Source organism: Charadrius vociferus, unplaced genomic scaffold (assembly GCF_000708025.1).
Source record: "Charadrius vociferus isolate BGI_N301 unplaced genomic scaffold, ASM70802v2 scaffold163, whole genome shotgun sequence".
Classification (NCBI taxonomy): Eukaryota; Metazoa; Chordata; class Aves; order Charadriiformes; family Charadriidae; genus Charadrius; species Charadrius vociferus.
Window position 1 is genome coordinate 17,530,150 of NW_009648332.1, and position 20,781 is coordinate 17,550,930.

Sequence of the window (20,781 nt, forward strand, 5' to 3'; positions counted from 1 at the left end):
CTCAACCAATTTATAGCACTGTCTGAAATTAGATGTTAGTTAATATGTAATTGCATTCCCTTTGTTAGACTTGGCAATGGTGGAATTTCCTGGTTGACTGATAGGCCAGCGAATTACTGATACAGCCCCCACTATTCTTGGCAAAAGCCCAGGTTTTTGCAGCAAAGTTGAGAAGAAATTGTGGGTTGATCTTTAGCGGTTACAGTTTAATCTGTAACTGCTCTGTGCATAAGTGCACTTATCAATGCTAAAAACTATCTCGTGATTTTAAAAAGGCCAAGATAGCATTGTGGCTAGGGAGCTAGGTGATCTTGCAGGAGCAAAGTCTACCAGTGTTGTACTGTGTTGTGCTTGATAGCCATGTCATGAAAATATTATTTGGATGCAGTGATGTTTTTAATTTTTTTAATCTAAATGGAGAAATTGGAAATACTGCCTGAATGAAACCTTCATGTAAAAAAAATCTTTGTTACTCAGTTTCTGCTAGAAGAGAAAGAAAAAAAACTTTGCTAGAGGTTTTGTTTTTAATAACGCTTCTGAAGAATACAAGGTCTAAGAAAAACATAGCTTATTTTTTTCTATAGTGTACTTAATACACATTGTAACGCATTCAGCAAGAAGAATGAGTAACAAAATGAAAAACAAAAGAAAGAGCAAGGTGAGTTTTAAAATGATGAAATGATTTGCAGTGGTTTAACTGAAAAGTGCCATGTATTTGGGGAGGAACAGCTGACAAGTATTGATAGCTTATGGGAGGGAACAGAGGAGAAACCTGTCTCAAGTATGAGAAAGATGGAAAACATTAATAGTGACATTTTAAAGTGAGAAATACAGGTTTAAGATTATTAGAAATGTTTATAACATTATGGTTTATTAAAAAAAATTACACAGTCATGAAAGATTACATATTTGGGGGGGTGGGAGGAGAAAGAAATGATGAATGATAGTGGTCCAAATATGGCAGTTAAAATATTTCTCTATATGTAAAATCTTGTTCAAAACCCGGGTCAGCAGCACTTACTAGATTCGGAAAGATCTATGCACCCTCGGTGCCATCTGGAATATTTATCATAGAATCTTAGAATGGTTTGGGTTGGAAGGGACCTTTAAATATCATCTAGTTCCAATCCCCATGTCGTGGGCAGGGGCATCTTTCATTAGATCAGATTGCTCAAAGTGCTGTTCAGCCTGACTTTGAGCACTTCAAATGATGGGGCTTCCGCAACTTCTCTGGGCAACTTGTTCCAATGTCTTGCCACCCTCATCATAAAAAGTTTCTTCCTTATATCCAATCAAAATCTACCCTCTGTCAGTTTAAAACATTTGTCCTGTCGCAACAGGCCCTGCTAAAAAGTTTGTCCCCGTCTTTCCTGTAGGCCTCCTTTAAGTACTGAAGGGCCTCAATGGTGTCTCCGCAGAACCTTCTCCAGGCTGAACAACCCCAACTCTCACAGCCTGTCTTCATAGGAGGGGTGCTCCAGCCCTCTGATCTTTTTTGTGACCCTCCTCTGGACCCGCCTTAACAGGGCCATGTCCTTCTTGTGCTGGGGGCTCCAGACCTGGATGTGGTACTCCAGGTGGGGGTCTCATGAGCGCAGAGTAGAGGGGCAGAATCACCTCCCTTGACCTGCCAGCCACGATTCTTTGATGTAGCCCAGGATACGGTTGGCCTTCCAGGCTGCGAGTGCGCATTGCCAACACCTGTCCAATTTCTCATCCACCAGTACCCCAAGTCCTTCTCGACAGGACTGCTCTCAATCCCTTTGTCCCTCAGTCTGTATTGTTATTGGGGGTTGCCCTAGCTCATGTCCAGGACCTTGTTGAACTTCATGATATTCCTTCCATACACTTATTTCTATATATAAACAGCTTGTTGTATTAGATACTACTTTTAGTAAAAAGCAGGCTATATTGAGTCCAATAGAAGGTTTATGGAATAGAATTTTCCTCTGAGGAAATAGAAAGTAGCACGTTACTTGTGTAGTACGCCACACAGGGAAGAGGGCAATGCACATGCAAAAGCATAGAAGGAAGTCTTATAAAAATAGGTTTTTCATGTTCTCTGACCTAGCTCTTGCTCCAGCTTTGAATTGTGCTTTTCCTCTTTGTTGCCAGCGTAATATATTTGCATACGTGTAGTGTCAGCGCTGGGCTCACATTTCATTTGAGAAATATGGCAACGCAATCCTGTGTCTTTAATCTGCTGTCTTGATTTCAAAGGACATGCCCAGGAAGTGTGTCCATACCTGTTCCACTGGAATGAAATAGAGTACTTTACTTTCCACTATGTTTTTCATTCCGTAGGTGGACTAAATCAGTGTGTATTTTCTGGCAGATCCCAGACATAGAACTTGATGTACTGGCACACAAAACTTCACCTTTTGCAGTTTTAAGAGGCTGGTTGTCTGCTTCTGTTTGGCTTTGTATTTTAACTAATGTGCAAGTGCCTTTTGGTTAAGCCGTCGTAAATTGGTTGATCATAAAATGGAATAAGAGCTAGCAATAGCAATAACTCCTGTAGCTTGGCTTTTTACTCTAAAAGACCATCAGCAGTGAAAACATTTCACAGCTAGGCTGGAAAGAATGTAATTCATGTAATGCCATCACTGTGAAGATTGGAAGCATAATAGTAGTAATCTGTTTTTCTTAAATTTAATTTTCCTTGTGACAGAGCAGGTAGGAGTAAAGAAACAGTTGCCAGAAGAAGTTATTTTAATGTCAAATCTTCTGGTAAATGGGTAGAAAATAATACAAACACTAACTCCGTGGCCTGTTGGAAAGGCCTCATTTCACCATTTTCTGTTACTCTGTATGTGTTTGCTCCAGTACGTGCATCCCTAGGCCATCACCTAGGAAGGCCTTTGCCTTTGTGCCTGTGTAGAATCATAGGCTCTGCCAGGGAGATGTAAATTGAAGGATCATAGAATCATCTAGGTTTGAGGGGACCTTGAGGGGATCGTTGAGTCCAACCATCAACCTAACACTGCCAAAACCACCCATAAACCATGTCCCAAGGCACCACATCTACCCGTCTTTTAAATACCTCCAGGGATGGCGACTCCACCACTTCCCTGGGCAGCCTGTTCCAATGCTTAACAACCCTTTCTGTGAAGAACTTTTTCCTAATGTCCAGTCTAAACCTACCCTGGTGTAACTCGAGGCCATTTCCTCTTGTCCTCTCACTTGTTACTAGCAAGAAGAGGTCGACCCCCACCTTGCTACAACCTCCTTTCAGGTAGTCGTAGAGAGCGATAAGGTCTCCCCTCAGCCTCCTTTTCTCAAGACTAAACAACCCCAGTTCCCTCAGCTGCTCCTCATAAGACTTGTTCTCCAGACCCCTCACCAGCTTTGTTGCCCTTCTCTGGACACGCTCCAGCACCTCTATGTCTTTCTTGTAGTGAGGAGCCCAAAACTGAACACAGTACTCGAGGTGTGGCCTTACCAGTGCTGAGCACAGGGGAACAATCACTTCCCTAGTCCTGCCCACCACACTATTCATGATACAGGCCAGGATGCTGTTGGCCTTCTGGGCCACCTGGGCACACTGACCGTTCATATTCAGGTGGCTGTCAACCAACACCCCCAGCTCCTTCTCCACCAGGCAGCGTTCCAGGCACTCTTCCCCAGGCCTGTAGCAGTGCATGGGGTTGTTATGACCTAAGTGCAGGACCTGGCACTTGGTCTTGTTGAACTTCATACCATTGGCCTCGACCCCTCAATCCAGCCTGTCCAGGATGGGAACCTAAACCAGCGGTACATTTTACCTTCCCTCTGTCATGAATTCTTGTCATTTTATCTGTATGGACTTGTTCTAAAGATGTGTCAGTGGTAAGTTGGGACATTGATTTATTGACATCATGACCACAGGTACCCCAAAACTATTTTAAGTGACTTTTTAATTGTATGTTATAGTGAGTGGTGCTAAGTACCTGCACATCATTGACTGTAATGTAGCTTGTCACATCTCTTACCTGGTAGTTAAAATACAAAGTAATTGCATGCATGACTTTTACTGTGGATTGCTCTGTCAAATGACAGAGCAATTTGTTATTTTAATCTGTGAATTTAGCCTGCTATTTTGTTATGTGAAATATTGGAATTCATTGTTAATTCCTTTTTTTTTGGTTATGTGAGCTACTTGTTGAGGTAGTGTTGTGTGCTTGGGTTTTTTTGGATGCTGATAGCTTTTTCTCAAGTTTATCCAATATTCTCTTAATGTTTCAGAAATTTAAGGAAAATTAAATTTAATGAATATAGTGAGCCAGTTGCAGTGACTGTAAGAAAAGCTTTCTTAGTAGTTTCGGCTGGATTAATGAAGACAAATGCAGAATACCGGCTAGTTTGGGATACTGAAAGAACTTTCAATGTAATTGATGCAGAAGAAATGCATAGTCAAATAAATGAAATTTGGATCATTTGTGCATGAACTGTCATCTTTTTTATTTATAAAATAATATGTGAAAATGTAAGGCATCTCAACCTTAAAATTTCAATGAGTCTAAAATGTACTAATCAACTAGATAGTTGATGTTAGACAAAGTTGAGTCTTAACAGTTCTGTGCTCACTTTATCTTAATATATTTGTATCAGCATGGTGTGAAATTTTGGGAGCGCCTGGACCTGCAGCGTTGCCCCTGCTCTTCTGTCCTTGCAGGTGGTGTTAGGCCATGCTTGCTGGAAGGATCTCCATAATGTGCAGTATAACTCCAGCCATCTTTGGAAAATGTCTGAAGGCAGTCTCTAGTTTCTGAGTTTAATTAAAGTGTATTTAAAATGAATTAGTCATGTTTCCTTCTAGAGTTCTCTTTTTTAGTGTTTTAGATACCTCAAACAAAAGTAATTCTGTCAGATATTGAGACCTCCTACATATTCAAGAATAGGATAAATTGATAAACTAATTCTTAGTTTTGCACAAAATTGTTACTGTAGATATTTAGCAGCTGAGATGCTCGAAAGTTTATACCATCAGATCTTTAAAAGACAAAATCTTAAGGAAAGTCCTGTCATCTTCTTGTTGTTGCTCATGTAGTAAATCCTGATTAATATTAGCATTCAAGCATTGGAACAGGCTGCCCACGGAAGTGGTTGAATCACCATCCCTGGAGGTATTTAAAAGACACGTAGATGTGGTGCTTAGGGACATGGTTTAGTGGTGGATTTGTCAGTGTTAGGTTAACAGCTGCACTCAATGATCTTAAAGGCTTTTCCAACCTAAATGATTCTATGATCTTCCACTTTAAAAAAAATTTGCTTCCTTTGAACAAGTGTTTTTCAGACTTTGCACAGTATGATACTTTGAGCTGAAGGTATTACTTCCTGAATGGATTGTTTTGTTTTGTTTTCTGAGTCTGTAAAACCTTTCCTGGGTCCTCTTCCTTTATACTTTTAAGGAGAACAACTCTTCGTGTAGTATCCTTCTGCATTTTATCCACCTGTGTTTACTGAAGTCAAATGTTACATGTCTGTAAATACCATCTTGGCTTACTGCATGTTGACTTCCCATGCAGACCTGCCTTTAAGTTCTTCCCCTGCCTTCTGTATTAGTGGCTGTAGGGTGTGTCTACATGGTATACTGAATAAACTACACAAAGTGACTTAGGTTTTTTTACCTAGACTAATAAAAGAGAAGAATAATGAGCCTAGTCACTGAGTTAACAGATGTGACAGGCTACATGACAGTCAATGACTTGCAGGTACGTAGAACCTCTCACTGTAAGATGCAATTCAAAAGTCAGAGTTAATGTGACCACTCAACTTGCAGTCTTTAAATTAGCAAACCTAAATCTGATTTTTGGAACAGATGCATCCTGCTGAGTACTGAGTAGTCTGCCCAAAGCCCAGTAAGAAATCTAAGCCTGCTTGTAACTGTACAGGAAAAGCACTGGGAACTTTAATTTCATTATTGGTTTAAGACAATTAAAGCGTAGGCTGTTACTGAAGACAGTAGTTGCAGTGAGGGTACCAGGAACTGATGTCTAGAAGAGAGGGATTACACCTCTGGTAGTAATCTGTAAATCTAGACCTGCTGTGAAACTGTAACTGCACCGAGTTCTGTGAACTGGTATGCAGCTCTTTTAAAAGAAAGGAAGAGGGACCAGGAGAGCTGATAAGGTATTATGTGTGCTCATTACAGGGTGGTTATTTTATTGACATACGTAAGTTTCAGGACTTTGTAGTTCCTGCTCTGTGAACCAACTATTTGCAAGTACGGAATGAAACTTCACACACTTGTTCTCTACGAGCCTGTCTTGTTGACCACTGACAGGACAGCTTTTAACAAATATACTTATTTCAGCTATCACACTGGACACTTAAAGTTTATTTTGTGTGAATTTTGGAAAGTCTGAAACTGCTTTAATGAATTATGGTAAATAAATATTTTCTGCTCCTGGTACCTTTTTGAGACACATTGTCCGGGAAAGTTCCCTTTTTTATCATGATTACTAACGAAGACAAGACTGTAGTTCAAGAAGATATTGTGGTATGTATTCCTTATGGGTTTGCTGATGGGCTTATTAAACTGTTGTGCTTGTTGGTATGTTTTCATGCTGAATGCTTTGATACTTGCTTATAAACGAGGTATTAGTGATTTACTTTCAAAATTATTTAAGCTGCTTAGTAAATAGATGGTTGTTTCAAAAAATTTATGTGCTAACCATTTTTGCTATGGTTGTAGCAAAAAATTTATGTGAACATTATTTTCTGATATTGTGACCTATTTTGAAGGTTAAGGAATTGATCTCTAAGAATTTTGAACATTTGTAAAACCCTTTGTCACTTCACAGGCTTACAGAATGCAGAAATTTGGGTCCGAGTTCAGGAGAGATGTGTGTTCCCATTATCTGTATTTTGTTCAGAAGCATTTTGAAAACTGAAACCCCAAAAGTTTAAAAACTTATTTATCTGTAAGTGTGCTTTGATGAAATTTAGTATTGTTCATCTTAACCGTATATTGCTCTTTGTGTTTCCAGATTGTCAGGTCTCAATACTAAAACGTGAGGTAGATAGAAAAGGTGGAAGAAATGGTTTGTGCAAGTTGGTTCACATAAATGTGTGTTTTGCAGTGTCGGCTTTCTCCAGTAGCATGGGCAGACCTTTTCATGAAGTTCAGTTCTGTATTTTCTCTCAGTGGAATTTTTTTTTTTTTTTACTTTCCCTTTTTCTCCGTCTTCTCTATGCTGCTGATATTTCTCCAGAGAGTATAATCTCTGACCGTGCGTGTCCCCTCTTCATCCCTTCACAGCAGCCATTCTTCTGTTTCTCTTCTGTGTTCTCAGCTAGAGGAAATCTATTCTTCAAAGATGTTCCTCTGACTAACTGATCTTCTCCATTTTGTTGTTGGGGATGCATAAGTCCACAGTTAACGTCTTCGTGTAAAGGGTTATTTCACCAGAACCTGTGGAAAAAGTTAGTAAATCTTGAATGTTGTCTGCAGCTTTCTTCTCCTTTGTACTTTACATTTCTGTCTGACATGTATTGTCCGCTGCAGTTGCATCTTTAGTATTTGTGTCTTCAGCGAGTTAAATGAGATCATTGTTCATACAAAAGTATCTTCTGTTAAGATTGCTTAAAGAAATCCTTGTGTATTTCTTCCTCAGCATCCTGGCATCTTTTTCTTCCTCCTTTGCCAATAGGGTTTTACAAATATTTTTACATCCATATGATTCCTGAGGTAAACAGTTTTATTGTGTAGGATACAAGTACATAATTCATATCTCTGTGGCTGTTCGCAGTTCATATTTGTTTGCAGTTTACTGCAATGTCTCTTAAGTATCCATGCCATATATGTATTAATTTGACTTTGTGTACTTGACTGGAGAAAATCTATTAATACTTAGAGGTAAGATAAAGGCAAGTCAGAAATATTTGAATAGCGCAACTCTCCAGATAGCTGAAAAAATAGCAATAAAAATTGTTATGAAATGCATCTTAAGCTAGAGAAATGCAGTCAGCAAGAAACAGCTTCAGAAACTGCAAATATTTAGAGGCACCAGCACATCCTTCAGCAGTGTGTACAAAACTAGATAGTTAATAAATCAAAACTTGTGTGCCTGTAGGTGTAAAACATGCATAGGGATAGCTCTGGCATATGCATCCAGTAAGTACCTATGCCATCTCTAGACCTCTAAAAGCAAGAACCACATTCTTTGTCTTGACTTGTTACTGTTTTGGTGTTTTTTCCGCTTGAAAACATAGTTGTTAACTTTTACTGATTTGATTTTACTTTGGCATTATAAAACACTGCTGGTTTTGAATATGCAGGCAGTGAAGGCAGTAGTAGTTAATTTTTTATAGAAAGCATTAATTTCTGTGCATATGGAAGAATATGAATATGAAGAATAGCAGAAAATTATATAATATTCTGAATACCAGTGATGCCTTTTTCATTTCCTTGTAATATATTATGCTTGCAAAATGAGAATTACTTTCTCTGTTAATGTCCTGAACTAAGTTAAACCTTTAATTAGTGACAAAGAGCAAAGAAAACCATGTCAGCGTGGTGAAAGTTCATGGTAGAGATGAGGATGATACAGCTTTACTAATGTAAGGTTTGTGATAGTGCATTATGAGAAAGTAGGTGCAGTCACCTAGTCATCTGTATTCAACTAATTTTTTCTGAGCAGGATAATCAGTAGGACAGGTTTAGTGCTGTCTCCCCTGCAGCTACTCCATCCCACATCTTCCTATCCAACCCTGCTTTGCCACAACTCTCCTTTTCCTTCAGACACACCTCTCATTTTCATTTAAAGCAGCCCAGCCCTCACCCTGTCTTATGCTGGCACTGTGTCATCAGGCAAGGCAGAGACCGCAATCTGTAAAACTTTGGACAGGTGGAAGAACGAGGAGGTCTCTTCATTCTGGGAATAACTCACTGCAGCGGGAGTACTGGGCATTCTGCAGTACCGCAGTGTGGGGCTTTTTCACTTTGAAAATCCCTTCTGAGCCTTCACCTACATAAAGAAATCCACGATTGATTTAACTTGGTAGATTTCTTTTGTGAAACCAGTTATTGGAAAGCTAATTATCAGTTAATAGTCCTTATTTTACTTTATTATTATTAAAGATAATAAATATTTCATTTTTCTATTAGTTATTACTTCTTCTAATATTCTGATATGCTTCTCCATTTGTAGTCGTGTATTTGAAAAAAAAAATTGACGTTTTAATCTCTGTTTAGAGATCAGATTAGGTTTGTTGTTTTCCTTTGGTTGAGCTCTCTGGGTAACATTTCTAATATGCTGTTTCCCAAGGGAAACATCTGTTTGCAATATTACCTTTTAAGCCTGAGTTTGTGTTTTGTGGGTTTTTTCTTTCTGTTTCAGGAAGAAAAAAGTCAAGAAATGTCTACCAACTTAAAATACCTTTCCCTGGGCATCCTGGTTTTTCAGACCACAAGTTTAGTCTTGACTATGCGTTACTCTCGGACACTGAAAGAAGAAGGACCTCGTTACTTATCCTCTACTGCAGTAGTTATTGCTGAACTTCTGAAGATTTTGGCCTGTGTTCTATTGGTCTACAAAGACAGCAGTATGTGTCAAATTTTGCACCAAGTAATTTTCCTAATCAATATGCGGTATTGTAGTGGCAACTGCAAATCAGCCATGTGAGTACAGGCATACAATAAAGCATTTCCCTTCTTGTGTAAGAAATAGTCTTGGAAAGACACTAATCATACTTCACTCCTCAACACACAACAGAAGATATTGTATATTTGCTGAAGAGAGTTCTCTTTAAAGAATGTGGATACTGAGGAGTGCAAGAAGAAATTTTCTAACAGCTTGAAGCTTGTGTTTGCTCGGGCATTTTAAGAAATTCATATGTAGAAGTAGGAAAAAATGAAAAGCTTTAAGTGTGTCCAAAGCATGAGTGATAATTTAGAAGCCTATAATAAACAGGAGATGCTGAAGGGAGGAAGCAATTTCATTACCACAGGAAGAAGCGTGGTTTTAAACTCAAAAGTATATTCAGATTTACTCCAGTTGTTATTTTGTACATTTTATATGAATTTACCTGGTTCCTTGACACATATATTTGATCTTCAACAGCTTAAAAATATCATTGTGCATGCATAAATATTGATGACTCTCTAGGCTCCTAAATGTGCATTTTTTAGGTGACACTCTTTAATGTATCATCTTCAAATATTGATAAGGTTTCAATAAGTTTTACTTAAAGTATTTTGAATAATTGTTCTATTATTCTAGGCTACAGAAAGACACTTCGCAGTGTCTTTTTTCTTACATATATGAGGCTCATCGAAGTCAAACGTAGTATTTTGAGGTCTTGATAGCAGTGATAGCTACCTTTTTTTTTTTCCTCTCCTTTGAGTGAATATCTGTTTCTTTTATTGTTTCTTTGTGTAGAGTGCAATTTACGGACCCTGAACATAGTGCTACATGATGAAATCCTTAATAAACCCATGGAAACTCTTAAACTTGCTATTCCTTCAGGAATTTATACACTTCAGAATAACTTGCTGTATGTAGCATTGTCAAACCTAGATGCAGCCACATACCAGGTATTGTACATTTTGATATCTCTTTAAGTTTCAAAAAAACCCTATGAATTATGTGGTAGTAACTGTTTCTGGTTTCTTCTAGGTTACGTATCAACTGAAAATTCTTACCACAGCGTTGTTTTCTGTGTCCATGTTGAGCAAGAAACTGGGTGTATACCAGTGGCTTTCATTAGTAATATTGATGACAGGAGTGGCATTTGTGCAGGTAAATTCTAACAGGTGGTTTCTGTTTACTTAATGTGTTTATTCAAGGAATGTGTATTTCTATACCGATTATACAGCTTTCTGATTCTACCAGCTGCACATAAGCACCAGAGTATGGTCAGGAGCTATGAATCACAGCTGGCCATGTCTAGAAGATGCCAGAAATGGTTCAAAGGCAGTAGATAACACCTCTTTTTTGTCCCAGTGCTCTATTGTAGAATGTGACAGGGCCTCTGGAGTAACCTGCAAATAACAGTGATAGCAGTATTTATTAGCACACTTCTTCAGACATTAGGGATTCATAGATCTTCTGTGCCAGCACAGTCCTGCTGCTTACCTTGTGATATGGTTTCAGTGTGGCAAATTCACGTGAACTTTTTTCAAGAAGCAAATTTGGCCTCTGTCCTGAACAGTGCAGGTACGGTAGTTTGTAGTTTTCAGAGGGCATGATCATGGAATAAGAGAATATTGTAGGATTTTTTAGCAGATTTTAGCACATCCTAAAAATACTTATTTCAAAATGTAAGTATTTGAAAAAATTCTGAGGATTAAATTTGATAGAATTTTCAAATTTAGTAATTAAAAATGAGAACAAAACATTCTGATAATAATTAGAGGACTCTTCAGTATGTTTTTGTCTATGGCTTTGTGTTTTATTCTGTTAGCGTTAGATATATTGCAGGATTTAGCTTCATAAATTTCAGCTTTAGTCACCTGCATAATCTCTGTAGAGGGGCACATGCAAAAGGTAATTCATCCCATCTTAAAGGCAGCTGGTGTAAGTGGTTTTCTAAGTGTGCTTATATTGGTAAGGTAACTAACTGTTGGGGTGGGGGGAAGCTGGTGACTGAATGACCATGGTAAGTCATGCTGGTATAGAGAAACAGTTATGGCTCATAAATCCTGGAGCTGTTTAAGTTGATGGATATTCTCCCAGTTCAGGCACAAATTTACTCCTTACAGATATGTAGAAAGAAAAATTATGGATTTTCAGTCTTTTAGAAGTATTTACGGTGCAAAATACAAAACTTTTACACATGTGATTGCCTGCATTTAGTAACCGTTTCTGTTGCTAGAAAAGATATTTGCATTTTATAGATGCTCATGACTTGATTTTATCAGTGAATTTTGTATAACTGTTTTTACATCCAGTGGCCTTCAGACTCTCAAGCAACAGCTGCTAAGGAACATTCAGCAGGGTCTCAGTTTGTAGGGCTGATCGCAGTTCTTATAGCATGTTTTTCTAGTGGATTTGCCGGGGTTTATTTTGAGAAAATTTTGAAGGAAACTAAGCAGTCTGTGTGGATCAGAAACATTCAGCTTGGTAAGTTTAATTTTAGTCATCTCTTACAGATACTGCATTCTGAAGAATTAAGATAAAAGTGCAAAATACATATATAAATAAAAAAATATCACCAACATTTTAGTATTCTGCATAAATGTACTTTTAAAACCAAAAGTATAGACTCTGCTAGATAGAATTCTAGCAGTTGCTTTCTGATCTCAACCTAGTTCTTGGTTTAAGTTGATTGTAGAGTGTCTCTAAGCTTGTACAGAATCTGTCAATTGAATTTGTATTTAAAATTTTCTAAAGGATGTTATCTTATGCCAGATTCTTTTTGCAGTAGACTACTAAAGTTGTTCTGGGTCTTCTAGATCTTAGGCATTAAAATGGCGACAGAGTTGATCCATTTTCCTGAATGAGTTTTCTCTCACCTCAAATCAATCTTGTCCAGTTTATGAGGTTGGAAATACAACATCAGCAATATGTCTTTGTTTCCATTTTGTAAGGGGGCTTGTAAGAAAGATGGGGACAACCTTCTTAGCAGGGCCTGTTGCAATAGGACAAGGGGTAATGGCTTTAAACTAGAAGAGGGTAGATTCAGACTAGATATAAGGAAGAAATTCTTTACTGTGAGGGTGATGAAACACTGGCACAGGTTGCTCGGAGAGGTGGTAGATGCCCCATCCCTGGAAACATTCAAGGTCAAGTTGGATGGGGCTCTGAGCAACCTGGTCTAGTTGAAGATGTCCCTGCTTATTGCAGGGGGGTTGGACTAGATGGCCTTTAATGGTCCCTTCCAATCCAAACTAGTCTATGATTATTATTGGAGTTGCCCTTCTTTCTCTAATGGAGTCCCTCTAGTCTTCACCCGTAGGCAATAATTATTTATTACGTATTTGAATAAATGCTTTCAGCAGAATTTGAACTTTCCAGCACCTTAGTGTGGACTCTTGGTCAAATCCATAATACTGTAGAATTAAGTCTTGAGGATGATTTAGTGGATCAGGCCTGTGTGCTGAGTCTGGTAGAATGTAAAGAAGTACCATAAAAACAGGAGATGGTGTGGGTTTTTTTATAATTAGATAGTTGGTCAAAAACTAGTATGGTCAAAAATGTCTGAATACAAGCAATATTTTTTCCTTTCTTTTCCTGTTGCTGTGTTTTAATTATAAATGGTTATAAATGCAGATCTGCATTTTGATTACATTTTAATATTTTTACATGGCCGTAATGGTTTGAAACTTGAAGACAGAGAAGGGATCAAAACCCCTACTTACTATCTGCTAGTATTTATTGAAATTGTGTATGTTAAAACTGAGTTTTCTTGAACAGGATTTAAGGTAAGATTTGGTGCTCTGGATGGAGCTACAATGTAAAATCCATTGCCATGGAAAGCTGATTATTATTACTCTCAATTTCCATGCTAGAAGCGCTTTGGTGAGCAACAATGCAGATATCGGAAACAATTTCCAATTAAACATTCATAATTATTAAAAAATCAATGATCTCTTCTAAAACAGTCTTCAGATTTTTCTACAGTGCACAAAAGTATATATGAAAACAAATTAGTTTGATAGTGGGCCTGGTCATATATTGACTGTTTCAGTAATTGCTTTGTAAAAACAATGAGGTCTGAACAGACTGCATCTAAACACAAACTGTTCAAGGTAATGAATAACTAGGACTGTGATATATGAAAACATATATGTTTGTGATAATAGTGAGAATTGAATCACCTGACTTTTTTAATTTATTTTTTGTCAGTGAGCTTAATTGGCCTCAATACAAAATTCAGTAGAATATGTTTACTATTAAGGTTGTTTTCAGTTCAAAATGAAATCAATTTTGTCATTAATTAAAATTAATGACATTGTATCATTCAGAAGCAAATCAGTCATAAGCAAGAGCTTTGAAATAGAGCTTTTCTTAAAATACAAACAATAAAAACCATATGTTCAACCTGGTTTTGGTTTTCATATCTGTAGAGAATTATTAGCACTGTAGAAAAAATTGGAAAATGTATTTGAAGAATTTTTGAAAAATTCAGGTTTTAGTGCATACCACTATCATATTAGGGATGTATGAATAGTTCATTTGATTTATTTATTTTTGCAAATCGATTGGAAAATAGAAGTAATTGGTTTAATCTAAATGAAACCTACTTTTTTAATTATGTCTACAAAAATAATTATTTCTTGTCAGATGCAAGGTTTTATTCTGTTCAAAACAACACCGCCCTTGTCAGATGCAAAGAAATGCAATGAAAATAGAGGTCAACTTTTCACAGAAATGGAATGGAAAAAATGTTCCCCTTTCCTGTTCAGGACTAGAGCTTACATCAGTCACAGAGGAAGTGCTTGCATTACTTCCATGCCTGAGGGGACTGCCCGGCTGATAGAACACTATACTCATCAAATTATAAACTTTTTAACCTCATTTTAATTTCTTCTTTTGACATTACGTCTCTACTAGCAAACATTCATTGTGTTTGAGACTGGTTCAGAAGAATCCCACTTCCAAGATCCTTGGCTGAATTGGCAAACTGATAAGTCCCGCTCTTGCTAGATCAGCGACCATCTCCTCCACTGGAAGTTTTCCTCGTTTTTCTCTCCAGGTTATAGTGTGAATTCAGCCTTCAGTCATGACTAGTTTCAGGAAAACTGAAATTGTGTTTAAGTGAATTTTGCTATATGCCATCCCATTCCAGTAAAAAGCAATCACCCTATTCCAGTAGAAAGCAATGGAAGATAAGTGTATAAGAATGTCCTAATGGAAACAGTCAAAACTTGTAAGTGTGGAAAATAGCTTGTAAAAGAGAATATCTGTCTGAACACTGATTGCATTTGAATGTGATGGTATTGCAAGTGGCGGTCCTATTTTAAAATCGGATATATGTGAGCAGTCCTTGAGGACAAGGAACCTGTTTGCATGTTTTTTCATCTGAAGCTTTTAAATCAATCTTGTACTTTCAGGATTTTTTGGTAGCATATTTGGACTGATGGGTGTATACATTTATGATGGAGAACAACTGTCAAAGAATGGATTTTTTCAAGGATACAATAAACTTACTTGGATAGTTGTTGTTCTACAGGTGAGGTACCATGTATCACGTTTCTGTGAAGGCACTTGGGATTTACTCTTCTATAAATGACTGGGGAAACTAATGGGTGACATTGAAGCTATTGAGAATCCTATCGTCAAAAGTCTGATCTGTCTTTATTAGAATAAACCTCTAAATAAAAACCTGGAAAATATATAGCAAGTATATGACTAAGTACTGTGTAACATAAAAGCATGTAAGCATTATTTCTTTTGCAATTTTTTTTTCTAAATAAATACGTACCCTTCCTCCTGTGGCTAAAAATACATAGTACAAGCATTTCCACTAATTTAATGACGGTGATATGATCAACAATTTCTTTAATGGGGAAGGAAGGACTCCTCCAATATTTATCTTCAACAGTGCATATCCATAACATAAAATAAATGTAATGCTTCTAATCATAGACAAAAGCTTTTCCTAAAGTAAGTGCATGTTGTTAAAATAGGTGCTTTCAGTGGAATTGTCAGGCTGCAAACCCAAACCTCATTATTTTTCAGGCACTTGGAGGGCTGGTGATTGCTGCTGTTATAAAATATGCGGACAACATTTTAAAGGGATTTGCAACTTCTCTTTCTATTATACTATCAACATTGATCTCCTATTTCTGGCTGCAAGATTTTGTCCCTACAAGGTAAGAATTATTTTCCATGTATGCTGGGGAAAAAAAAAAAAAAAGTTGAAAACTTAATGGTTATCAGATATCACTGCAAAAATAAATAAAAAAAGCAGTCCAGGCCACACTTTGAGACTGTTTGATACAACTCACACATAAAAGTTTAGTTTCATGACATACCATAACTAATAGTTAATTTTTTCAGTATAGTTGGCAAGATTAAGTTTTCTGTAAGAGACAGCCTCCCACAGGTCAGGAATAATTGAATCTCAAGTCTTGGCTTTTGACAAACCACTCTCTTGCGGGCTATATGTTTTATTTCACTGTCCCTTTCTGTTCTTTTCCTCCCTACCCAATCTCCCTCAATTTTGTTCAGCTCCTACTTTGCTTTTACGCTGGAGCTGGTCCTCTTTAGTTTTGACACTCGCCTTGCACTGCGTTTGGCTGTGCTCTTTGAACCAGTCTCCCCCCTGCTGGCTGTTCTGAGTAAGATCGTGACAAAGGGGTTGCCTGTCTTGTTTTCTGTTTGTCTTCTGAATGGATGGATCTTCCACCAGTCATCTCATTGCAAGAGAAGTTATGGCCGAACAATTACAATGATGATAATCTTTTTATACTTTTTTTTAACCCAAGTTCAAAACAGTCTCTAAAAGAGATAATTGCAATCATACACCCATGGACGTTACACTACAGCACTTAGTTGCCCAAGGACACCCGGAAGCCCAAAGGCAGAGCTTTTTGTAGACACAATACCGTATTTATTAGTGAAAACACTCAACAGAGAGAGAGAGAAAAATGCTTGCTATATGCTTGTAGGCCCAATGCACTGTATCCTGGTGTTTTGTGAATCAGATTTTAGTGGCTCTGTGCGCTGCAGGTTTGGTACATGGGTAGGTTCCAGAATCATGCTTATTTTGGCAGTGCCTGTTAATATATGGTGTGGAGAAGTAATATTCCAATTTTGAGATATATTAATAGGATTTGCTTATAATTAACCTCACATATGTTATGCATAATCATAGTGTAAAAATATTTTGAATAATATTTACGACTTTTGTATCTGATACAAAGAAATACCTTTTTATCTAAAGGTAGTATTTGCAATATTAGCAGAAGTTTACTTAGACATTCAAAAAAGGAAGCAGAACAACTATTTAGGCTTAAAAAGTGGAAGACATTGAACTTAAATTATAAGTAGCCTATACTTGTCCTATTAAAACAAACATAGAAAGTAGTTTAAGAATTTCTGTGTGCTCAAATGGAAAATGAATAAGTAACTTACCAGCTTCTGCAAACATGGTGAAAATGGAAACAGTGGTAAATAATTAAATGAGATGGAGCTAGCTAGCAGCATGTAGAACTTGAAGCAATCACGTTTAATAAAGCATGATTAACTTGAGTTAATCAAACTCAATCTGTAGTATCTTACTTACGCCAACTGAATTTATTTGAACTGAAACTGTGTGATTGTTTCTGTCACTTCAACAAACATTTTTGATTGGGATAATAGATGTAAAGTACTTATGTGCTTGAATGTGTTGCAATGGATCGTGTCCAGAAATAGGCTAACTGTATTCTCTGAAGGATTATCATGTCCTATGCCACAGTTTTTTTAGCGTTTGGTTCAGATGATCAAATTGTCAACATTGTCATGTCTTTATGACAAGGTTCTTTTCTAACATGTGTACTGATTGGCTGTTGGCTTTGGATATTTTGTTTCAGACTTTAACTATCAAAGCAACTTGAAAGGCCCATATGTCATAATACAAAAGATGCCTTTATTATCTTTTCCTTACATAAATCTTTATGTATCTGCCAAAAATTAGATTGTACTGACTTGCAAACTGGTTCTTGGGCAGCAGTAATTTGTTTTGACATAAGCTTTGGACTTCAAAGCAAACACAATTCTAACAACATGATGTATGTAAGATGTTAAAAGTGGCTGGGTAACCACAGTAGTTGCAGTTCTTTAGCTTCTGCTTGCATTTTGCACAGAGCTTTAGGCAAAAGAAAAAAAAAAGAACAATTGGTCTGATTACTTTTGACAATGGCTCCATGAAACTATAATTTTCATTTTCAGAATATGTCAGTATAGTGATGCATCACTTAGTGGTTGTAAGTTTCTTATTTTAACTTCTTCCTGCATCCTTCTATAATAAATATATGCAAATTATTCTGTTCTTTATAAATTGGACAAATATAATTTATTTTTCTGTATTCCCAGAGGAAAAAAAATTTCCTTTCTCTTGATTGTATTACATAAATAAAATGGCATCAACTAAAATGAGCTAACTTTTTTTTTTCATCCCTATTTTCTTCAGCGTCTTTTTCTTCGGAGCCGTCCTTGTAATAGCAGCTACTTTCCTATATGGTTATGACCCCAAACCTGCAGGAAATCCCATTAAGGCATAGCAGACTTCCTCATCAAGGTGCTTCTCAAGATCACGCACTGGGGGTCTTGCTAACAATGGCACGTGGAAAGTGTCATTGTGCACTGCAAGGAAAGGATTACTACCCTGAATCTATTGAAGAAATGCTTACGAGTAGTTTTGAACAGTCAGAGGGGTTAAAGGTGGATGGTGATACTGTCTGTAACTGATGGGAAAAAAATAAAAATGGCAGGGAAATGCCGAGTGCAACATGCTAATAAAAACTTGAAAGGAACAAAAAGTTTCCAAGAAACTGCAATTAGGAATGTTTACAGCTTTGACCGGAATTGCATCAAAAGAATTTACTGTATTGACTGCTGCAGAAATATGTCCTATGCACTCTTTGAAAGAGCACATGACAATATTGTCAGATTGTATGTTTTTGCAATTTGACTATACTTAATCTTAGTAAATGTTTTTAACTGTTTGTCTGTTTACATTAAATCAGCTGAATACGCATCATAGTTCTAAAGTGATGGTCCTAATTAGGTATTCCTTATTAAAACTGTGAAGATTGAAGTAAGGTTGAAAGACACTTTCACAATATCCAATATTTTTGTATTTTTAGAAGGCTGATTTAATAACAGAAATCTGTTATTAAATTACAATATTATAATTCTGTTGCTTATATAAGACTATTGTAAGAATGGTAACATTCTCACCTAAGTACACAAAGGGAGAAATTCAGAGTGAAATCTTTGTTGATACTTCAGCCTTCATCAGGATAGGCTGTAGTGTTCCAACAGATGCAATAACTCTGTGAACACAGGTCGGAGGTTACTGCACTAACCTGGTACTAAGAGTAGGCTTATGATGGAGTGCTTGCTCAGATGTAATGTTCATTCTTTTTATTTTTATTGATCATAAATCAACTTTTTGGCAGAACCTTTAAAGTAGTTTTTATGCTTTAAATATCCTCTGGGGATTTTTTTAACCACAGTTTAAAAAAAAAAAAGCCCATAATAAACATTTTAAATGCATTATTGTTGTCTGTAACAGCTCCATCTGGAGCTGTTATGGTATATCATCTGTATACTGTACTGTACTTTATTACAGAGGTGTTTTTTAAACGTGTTGTTTACTCATGAAATCTCCCAAGGCTTTTTCAGTACATTTCTATGTAATGGCTTAATTAGAGATTTTTTTTTTAGTCATCATTATTAGTAGTATTTTGTTCTGGGAGTCCTTGAGCCAACAGACCAAAATGGGTTGTCTGGAGCTATTCAGTCTAGTAGAGGAATTACTTTAATAGGAAACATAATGAAAATGTAATTAATTGTGCAATAGGTAAATATAAAAGCATGCTGTTCTTCTCTTTTAAACCAAAAAAACCAACCTTTACAAAGAAACCTAGATGCAGTTAGAACTTAGGTCAATTAAACTGTTACAAACACTTCACTTTTTGAAGTATTTACATATAGCCAGAAACACCAAAAAAAAAAAAAAAAAGCCAGAAGTAATAAATGAAAAAAGCTGTCTTAAAAATCACTTGATTTCAGGAGACCTATTCACAATGAATATTAATGTAGAGTGACTTCTTATCCACGTTACACTTGTAAAGGTATACATTTATACAAAAATATGTCAATAGTCCCTTACCTGTAGAATGGCAAGTGGTAAAAAAGTACGATTTCCTTTATTTCCCCCCTCATGCTCTTTCTCACTTCTGTCTTGTGCTAATGAACACGTTGTGAAGAGAGATGTGTTTTAAAATGTTTGCCGAAGTACCTCATCCTCTTTTCCACATTTTAGTGGTGGGTTGACAAGGAGATTCTGTAAGAGTGCTCTAAGATTTTTTTAATGAAGTATTGTAAGTGGGAAAGGAAAAATTTCACTTACGTCAGCCAAGTAAAAACAGTGTTTTCCTTCTGTTGGCAATGACGTGGATTATCAACTTTTTGTTTGTTTATCATATCAGAGCAAGACGTTAAAGAAATTTCAGAGTTATGCCAAGCGCTTGCTAAGCTTTGTGAACGGCGCAGCTATCCCAGCATGCCATAATTGCAGGAGCTCTGCTACTTGGTAGTGAAAACTCTCTCCTATTACCCTAAAATGGCATTCTATGTTAATATTGAACCTTTTACCTATAACACTCAATATGGCAAAATCTTTGAAAAATTACATTTAGTCATTTTGCCACTGAAATGCAACATGAGGTAAGATGTATGCGGAGAACAGTGGCTCGCAGCATTCCTTGGCGTAGAATGGAAGGAGCATGACTCTGAAATGATCTGAGAAGTATTGGTAGTAATATCTGAATTGGAGTTTGGCCTACACGGTAGTAGTTTTGATTTCATGAATCACAGTAATGGAAATGTTCAGGTGATATAATTGGTTACTTCCTTGAGGAATTTCTCCAAAAAACATAGGAGGTTGAGAACACTTTAAAGCTGGTTGCACAGGAAGGGACCAAATGGGCCAGATAATCCCCACATTGCTGGAGGTCTGTTAGATATAGCCCAGTTTTAATACTTCACGTGCATCAGTCAATATTTGCCAGTAAAGATCAGTTTAAAGGAAAGAACAGGAATATGTGCTCTTTGCTTTTGAATAGGATGTCATACAGCTTTGGAAAACAATATATCTACTGTACTAAGGAACAGTAACTCCTGTCCCTAGATCAATGAC

The 20,781-nt window shown here is 36.9% G+C and overlaps 1 protein-coding gene across 1 annotated transcript; it reads left to right on the forward strand.

The window, feature by feature from the left end:
- The first annotated feature begins 622 nt into the window (after window positions 1-622).
- Window positions 623-18,541, forward strand: SLC35A3 (solute carrier family 35 (UDP-N-acetylglucosamine (UDP-GlcNAc) transporter), member A3). The gene is made up of 8 exons (XM_009884766.1): window positions 623-658; window positions 9,324-9,528; window positions 10,365-10,519; window positions 10,602-10,724; window positions 11,876-12,047; window positions 14,981-15,099; window positions 15,609-15,742; window positions 18,046-18,541. Exons 1-8 carry the CDS (start codon window positions 623-625, stop codon window positions 18,134-18,136), a joined length of 1,035 nt encoding a protein of 344 aa, XP_009883068.1. The 3' UTR covers window positions 18,137-18,541.
- The last annotated feature ends 2,240 nt before the right edge of the window (window positions 18,542-20,781 follow it).